At 46.8% G+C, this 7,777-nt stretch overlaps 1 protein-coding gene across 4 annotated transcripts; it reads left to right on the top strand.

Moving 5' to 3' along the window:
* Positions 1–4,969: 4,969 nt before the first annotated feature.
* On the top strand, positions 4,970–7,777 carry Mrpl52 (mitochondrial ribosomal protein L52). 4 transcript variants are annotated; one of them, XM_005370490.3, is made up of 5 exons: positions 4,975–5,065; positions 5,136–5,196; positions 5,270–5,337; positions 6,759–6,823; positions 7,610–7,777. In XM_005370490.3, exons 1-5 carry the CDS (start codon positions 5,038–5,040, stop codon positions 7,754–7,756), a joined length of 369 nt encoding a protein of 122 aa, XP_005370547.2. In that variant the 5' UTR covers positions 4,975–5,037; the 3' UTR covers positions 7,757–7,777. The 4 variants fall into 4 exon arrangements, with proteins under 4 accessions (XP_026633470.1, XP_005370547.2, XP_026633469.1 ...); XM_026777668.1 differs by having other exon boundaries at positions 5,001–5,065; positions 5,139–5,196; positions 6,759–6,830; positions 7,610–7,713; XM_005370491.3 differs by having other exon boundaries at positions 5,015–5,065; positions 5,139–5,196.

Here is a 7,777-nt window from a genome sequence, read left to right as displayed (position 1 = left end):
TGTGTGTGTGTGTGTGTGTGTGTGTGTGTGTGTGTGTGTGTGTTGCTAGAGATCAAACCAGGGCCTCACATATGGCAAGTGCACACACTACCAGTGGGCTACAATCCCAACAGTCACATTTCAATCCATCTCCTGGGCCATGAAAACATCAAGAAAAATTGTGTGATGGTTGCTCCAGCACTGTCTAATCTCCTTTGTGGGAAAAACGTATGAAAGTACTTATGTAGAAGTGGTCTGAAAGGTTTATTTTTATTGTTTTTAATTATGTGTATGTGTGTGTGTCTGTGTGTGGGTGTGGATGTGTGCACTTGAGTGCAGGCTACATGGGTCAGAACCCCTGGAACAGATAATTCTGAGGTACCTGATATGGCTTCTGAGACTCAAACTCAGGTTCTTTGCAAGAGCGATAGAAGTGGTTTTGAAAAGTAAGGGTGTGGAAGGGGCTGGAGAAACAACTCAATGGTCAAGAGTGCTGGCTGCTCTTCTGTAGAAGTTTGTTCAGTTCCTAGCACCTTTTCTTAGTATTCTATTACTATGAAGAGACACCACAACCACAGCAACTCTTATAAAGGAAAACATTTAATTGGGACTGGCTTGCAGTTCCAGGGTCCAGTCCACTATTGTCACGGTAGGAAGCGTGGTAGCAGGCAGGCAGATGTGGTGCTGGAGAGGTAGCTGAGTTCTACATCTGGATTCACAGGAAGCAGGAAGTGACAGTGAGCCACTAGGCCTGGCTGGAGCTTTCTGCCCCTTCTCCAATAAGATCACACCTACTCCAACAAAGCCATACCTCCTAATAATGCCACTCTCTGTGAACCTATGGGAGGCATTTCCATTCAAACCACCACACATTCACACAGGATGGCTGTCATGTTCTGTAACTACAATTCCAAGGGATACTATGCCTTCTCTTCTGGTTCCCATGGGCACCACACATACATATGGTACACATACATACATATAGGCAAAGAAGATTATGGAGCAACAGTAGAGTAGTAGTCTATGTCTGTGCCTTATTTTGCTCTAACTTTGTGTAGTGTTTTGATTTTTCCATTACCACAGGCTGGCCTTGAACCCCTTCTCTTATTTGCCCGCCCCCATGCATGCTCCTGTCTCCACACCCAACCCTCCATTGCTTTATTTTGTTTTGCTTGGGGCAGGGTGGCAATCTGGGGCAACTAGTTAACATTTTTTTGTTCCCGTCCCCTCTTTTTAGTTCAGTCCCATCCTTCATCATTCTTGTTATCAGGTTTTACTTCTTAAACCAGGATCTACCTTTCCCTTCTTTCAAAGTACAACTCAGAAACATCTCCAGTATAAAAACCTCCCAGTCAGCCAGGCAGTGGTGGTGCACATCTTTAATCCCTGCACTCAGGAGGCAGAGGCAAGCAGATCTCTGTGAGTTCGAGGCCAGCCTGGTCTAAAAGAGCTAGTTCCAGGACAGGCTCTAAAGCTACAGAGAAACCCTATCTCGAAAAATCAAAATAAATAAATAAATTAATTAATTAAAAAAAAAACCTCCCAGTCTTACACAAAGCCACAGAGAAACCCTGTCTCGGGGGAAAAAAAAACAGAAGGAAACGGAAGCTTGAAGATAAGCCATTATACCACTCTCTTATGTTCTTGTCCTTGTCAGCACGTGTTTGTAACTGTAACCCACTAATGGGTACTTTTGTAGCTTTACCATAAAGGACTTTGACTTACACAATCACCTTGAGCTCAAGAGTTATAAATCAGCCTGGGTTACATAGCATGGCTCTCAAAATAGAAGTGGGAGAGGCAAGGAAGGAGGGAGGGAAAGAGAGAGAAAGAAAGAGAGGGGAAAGGAAGGGAAAATGACTCCTTCAAAGGCTGAAATAAATATCAAAGGAAAATAAACAAAACCAGGTACAGTAATTCAAAACCTGTAATCCCAGTATTCTGAGGGGTGATATTGAAACATTGAGGGCAGCCAGGGCTACCTAGCAGGTACTGTGTCATTCAGAGCTGCATAGCAAGACCCCATCTCAAAAGCGGTGGTGGGGCAGGTAAGGCAGAGCTAGCTTTAAAGGTTTAGTATCCTGTATTTGAAATGCTTGGTATTGTTAACATCTAGGGGTCTTTTTTTCTTCTTTCTTTTTTTCTCCGTAGCTTTTTGGTTCCTGTCCTGGAACTAGCTCTTGTAGACCAGGCTGGCCTCAAACTCACAGAGATCCGCCTGCCTCTGCCTTCCGAGTGCCGGGATTAAAGGCGTGTACCACCACCGCCCGGCTGTAGGGGTCTTTTTTTTTTTTTAATGTGTAAGTATTCTGCCATGTATACTTGCATGCCAGAAGAGGGCATCAGATCCCATTACAGATGGCTGTGAGCTACCATGTAGTTGCAGGGAATTGAACTCAGGACCTGTGGAAAAGCAGCCAGTGCTCTTAACCCCTGGACCATATCACCAGATCCCAGTTTTGGCATTTAAAGACAGGGTTTCTCAGTGTATTCCTGGCTGTCCTGGAACTTGCTCTGTAAACCAGGCTGGCTTCAAATTCATCCTCCTACCTCTGTCTCCCAAATGCTGGGAATAAAGGCGTGTCCTGGCTAGGCATCAAGGGATCTTAATCAGTTTCATTTCCACTGCCAGTTAAGGAATTAACACTCTGAAAACTCAGAAAAATCTCAAATGTAACAGGTAGGTGTAATGATTGTTCTGTCGGACAAGCCATGCCCACTCCTTCCCCCATCCACTGAGGCAGGCTGATCTTCAGCTTCTGGCCTGAGCTCTCTCTTTTTTCTGTCTTCCTCTCTCTCCACTTCTCCCCGTCCCCGCTTCAGTCTCTCTCTTCTCTCTCTGCTCTTCTCCCCTTCTCTCTTGCCCCTCTATAACCCCCTGAATAAATATCCAACCTCACTCTGCATGGCATACCTATCCATGTCTCTGTCTCTTGCCCGCCCGCCACATGTCTCCCTGCCTGGGACCAGCCACTGGTCAGGGACTGGCAGCCATCTCTGCCTGGGACTGGCTGCTCTCAGAGCCTGCTGCCTGCCACCATATGGCCCCACTACCACTGCTTGGGGACCTACAACATTTCTGCTACCTGCCGCCACCAGGGATCCTGCAGCATTTTTAATTTTTCCATTACAGTAGGAGCAGAGACATCTCAACCATAATAAACAGGAGCAGACAGAATCAGCAGTTGAAGATGGGCTTTTATTAGAGTGAAGAAACAGATGAGTCAGACACACAGAGGGAAAAGGCCTTATGCAAAGGAGAATGGGGGGACTCAGAAAGACAAAAACCCAGTGTCTTCTTCAGGTCTGGGTTTTTGTTTGCTTTGTTTTTTAATTCTCTGAAGAATTTTCCTCCCCTAATTTACAGTTAGTCAGTTTGAAGACAGGATGGATGATTGACCCACAGCTGCTTTGTAAGGTGTCCTTATCTAACCTTGAATTGATGGAGCCAGTCCATCAGCAGGAGGCCTACAAGCAGGAAAAAAAGGCCATAAGGCCCTTGGGTTTTTGTTTGTTTTTATGTGCATTGGCCTTTTCCCTACATGTATGTCTGTGAGAGGGTGTCAGATCTTGAGGTTACAGACAGCTGTGAGCTACCATGTTGGTGCTGAGAATGAAACCCAAGTCCTCTGGATGAGCAGCCAGTGTCCTTAACCACTGAGCCATCTCTCCAGGCCCAAGACCCTTGTTTTAAGCTGCCAAGCTTTTGGTTTTTCGAGAAGGGGTTTCTCCGTGTAACAGTCCTGGCTGTCCTTGAACTCACTTTGTAGACATCAGGCTGGTCTGACTAAAGGCATTAGCCACCATTGCCCAGTTACGGCCATATTATTTTTGTGTATTTGGGAGATGGACCCAAAGTCTAAGCCCGCTAGGCAAGTACTCCACCACCAGCAACATTACCAGCCCTTAGTACACCTGGTTTTGGACTAAAGTTTCTTCATGACACCAGGTGTGGAATTTTCCTTGATTTTGGAGCACTTCAGAGCTCAGTTTTCAGGTCTTGCCCACTCAAAGTATACTTAACTCATGAGAATGTATTTTGGACGCTTTTAAAAAGAGGACTCAGAAGCTGGGCAATGGTGGCACAAGCTTTTAATCCCAGCACTCAGGAGGCAAAAGCAGGCAGATCTCTGTGAGTTCAAAGCCAGCCTGGACTACAAAGCGAGTTCCAGGAGAAGCTCCAAAACTTCTTCTTATTTTAGAGACACCTTGTCTCTAAAATAAAAAAAAAATAAATAAAAAACAGGAATCAGAGACAGATGTTGGTGGCACGTGCCCTTAATCCCCCTGCACTCAGGAGGGAGAGGCAGGTCTACACAGCTAGTTCCAAGACAGTCGGAGGTACACAGAGGAACCTGTCTCGCGAGGTGGGGGGACAGGGGTTGGTGGGGGGAGACCAGAGTTGCCGCCTTATATCCCAGCATTCTGGAGGCAGAGTTCAATGCCAGGTCTACATACTAAGTTCCAAAACAGACAGAGCTACATAGGTTAACTCTAAAAAAAAAAAAAAAATTAGCACCAGTACAACTTCCTAATGGTGTCCTCTGAGTCCTATTTCCATAAATGGTCTCAAATAACATGCACTTTTCCTTCCCAGCACTCGGCTGTAGTATTAGTCATGTCTGTGACCATTTGTCGTCTCTAGACCCAACGCTCTAACTGATGAACTGGTTTAGCTACTCTTACGACTTCCTAAACCCACTCACTACTTCTTCGGTTTGGTTGGACGAGAAACAAATTTTTCTGGTTCGTTCTATACTTGATCATGTCTTGATCCGAAAATCAGTGTTAAAAACCATGCAGAGTGCTGCACAAAGAGGTTCGCTGGAGGCTTCTCTTTTGAATTATCCCCCAAATTCCAAAGACTGGATGCACGCGCGGGATAGATCCTCCTGGCCAAAGCACCCAGCCCGCAGCTGGCCCTGACTTCCGTACGTTGAGCCAAGATGGCGGGACCCGCGAATGAAAACCACATTCAAGATGTCGGCTTCCGGTTTGTCCCGCAGCGTCGCGCGTGGCCATCGGGACCACGCCCACTTCCGGTCCCTTTGCCACGGCATGGCTGCGTTGGGGTCTTGGCTGTCCAGTGAGTGACTGTGGGGTTGGGGACCCGGGATCCCGGGGGCGGGCTGCCCTCTAACTCCCGGCTCTTGCAGTAGGTGTCCGGAGGTTGCACTGCAGCGCAGCGGCTCGGGCCGGCGGCCAGTGGCGACTTCAGTGAGTGCCGGGCGGGGGCGCGGCGGGACCTGGAAGCCGGCCGAGACCTCACCCACTGTGTTTCCCCACCCAGACAGGGACTGGCTGCCAACCCTTCCGGCTATGGGCCCCTCACGGAGCTTCCTGACTGGTCTTTCGCCGGTGAGCCTTGATGTCAGGTTTTTTCCCTTTTCCTCCAGGAGACCACCCCCGGTAGGGATTGGGGGCGTGTCTGGGAAAATATTGAACCTTTTACTTAGGCAAGAGTTTGAAGAAAGGAACTCTAATTTTGTCTGACTACAGAGCTGGGTGTGGCAGATCACACCTGAAATCTTAGCTTTTGGGGGCTGAGGCAGAGGGATCACTGTGAGGTCAATGAAGTATGTGCCTCTGAGTGAGTCCCAGATTATCCTGAACTACAGAGTAAAATCTCCTTGTATAAATAAATAAATAGTAAGTTGGCTAAGGAAGGGGAGTAGGGGATCATGACTTATAGATATAATTCCAACTTAGGCTGTCCTGGGGCTGGAAGGGTGTGTGGCTCTTAGCTTTTCAGAAGGGGGCATGTGTGGTAAATGCATTTTTAGAATTTGACTCCACATACACAAAGAATTATTTGGAAAGCTGCTGAAAGGAACGTCGAAGATCCCTACCAGACTGAAGATGGCAGATTCAATCCAGAAGGCTTTTCTCTTTTTTTAAAAAAAAAAAAAAAAAAAAAAAAAGTTATGAGCTGGAAAAGATGCCTCAGAGGCACTGACTGTTCTTCAAGAGGAACTGGGGTTCCATTCCTAACCCCCACATGGTGGCTCACAACTCTTTGTAACTCCAGTTCCAGGAAATCTGGTGTCAATCTCTCTCACTTCCACCTGCACCAGGCACCCACAAGGTGCAAGCAAAACACTCATTCACATAAAAATAAAACTTTTTTTTAAACATAAAATGAGGAAAGAGTAATAACACATGCCTGTAATCAGAAGGCAAAAGTAGAAGGATTGAGAGCTAGGGAACAGCCTTGGCTGTCTAGTGAGACCTTACATCAAAAGTGAGCCAGATGGTGGTGGCACTTGCCTTTAATCCCAACACTCTGGAGGCAGAGGCAGCCAGGGTTTTGTGAGTTCAAGGCCAGCCTGGTCTACAGAGCAAGTTCCAGGACAGGCTCCAAAGCTACTGAGAAACCACGTCTCAAGAATTCAAAAAACAAAACAAACAAAAGCAGTGAATTCAGCATTGCAAATGACCCTAATTCCATGCCAATCACATGACTAAATGAAATAATAGGAACGTGCTTTGGAACTCATTTTCATGACTGTTGTACCTCACCATTGAAGATGCTAGATGAATTTTACAAAACTAAGCTAGAGTAGTTCTGAACTGGTTTCCTCTTCAGTATTATTTTTGATGGGCAGTGCTGGGACTTGAACCTGGGCCTCACATGCTAGCCCCCACCCCAGCCCTGGTGGGTGTGAACTGGAAGAGGGGAGCTAGTATTTCCCTGTCGTAATAATTCCTGTCACATCATAGTATTTGGAGAAGATGGCCTGGCCACATTTACCACTGCCCTTTTTCTCTCCTCTCTGTAGATGGCCGTCCTGCTCCCCCAATGAAAGGCCAACTTCGAAGAAAAGCTCAAAGGGAGAAGCTTGCAGTGAGTAGCTGGAATGCAAGGCCTGCATTGTTTCTAATTGGAGGAGGAAAATTTAGATCATCATTTCTCTTTGTTTTCTTTAAGATTGACTTTTATATGTATGTGTTTTGCCTCTATGAATGTGTGTTCACCACGTGTGTGCCTGGTGCCTGTAGAGGTCAGAGGAGGGTGTTGGATCCCCTGAAACGGAAATTACAGATGGTTGGGAGCGGCCATGTGGGTGCTGGGAGTTGAATCTGGGTCCCATGTAAAAGCAGAAAGTACTCTTGACCACTGAGCCATCTCGGTTATAATAATTTGTTCTAGGTTGTGTTGTGCCTGAGCTGCTGTTTGGCAGTACTTGGGAGCAAACCCAGGGCTTCGTGGGCGCTAGACAAGTGTACCACCAGCAGCTGCATCTCCAGTCCTGACAGCCGATAACTTATTTATTTATTCATTTAGGCATGATATATAGACTAGGCTGGCCTCAAACTCACAAGAGATGGGCCTGCCTTTGCCTCCCTAGTGCTAGGATCAAAGGATGGACCACCCTACCTGCCCAAGCCAAATGTTTTAATGGCACTGTGAGAAGGGATGGATGGAGTAGGGGGCTTGTGGCAGAAACCAATAACAGACCTTCCCTTCACATTGTTAGCTCCCTTCTGTCAGGCAAATGCTGGTCTGATGCCAGTCAACAGCATCAGTATCCAGCTGAAATCCTTTGACTTCTGGAGAGAAAGGATATCTGCTCAACGGTTCAGTCCGCTTGAGCCCCAGATGTTATTTATTCTTTTCCTGCCGTTTCAGAGACGAGTTGTACTGCTGACACAGGAAATGGATGCTGGATTACAGGCATGGAAGCTCAGGCAGCAGAAGTTGGAGGAAGAAAGGAAGCAGGAACATGGTCTTAAACCCAAGGGGATTTCACTGAGAAGTCCACTTCCACATCAATAAAAAACAGCTCCATTCACACTT

Source organism: Microtus ochrogaster, unplaced genomic scaffold, assembly GCF_000317375.1.
Source record: "Microtus ochrogaster isolate Prairie Vole_2 unplaced genomic scaffold, MicOch1.0 UNK80, whole genome shotgun sequence".
In the NCBI taxonomy this organism is placed as follows: Eukaryota; Metazoa; Chordata; class Mammalia; order Rodentia; family Cricetidae; genus Microtus; species Microtus ochrogaster.
Note: the sequence above shows the minus strand (reverse complement) of the source record. Positions and strands in the feature narration are given on the sequence as shown.

What these genes read in the sequence shown, in the direction of transcription:
- Mrpl52 (XM_005370490.3), top strand. Translation starts at nt 5,038, where the DNA reads ATGGCTGCGTTGGGGTCTTGGCTGTCCA. An exon ending in GTTGGGGTCTTGGCTGTCCA is followed by an intron (nt 5,066 to 5,135) that starts GTGAGTGACTGT and finishes CGGCTCTTGCAG; the next exon opens with TAGGTGTCCGGAGGTTGCAC. An exon ending in TCCTGACTGGTCTTTCGCCG is followed by an intron (nt 5,338 to 6,758) that starts GTGAGCCTTGAT and finishes TCCTCTCTGTAG; the next exon opens with ATGGCCGTCCTGCTCCCCCA.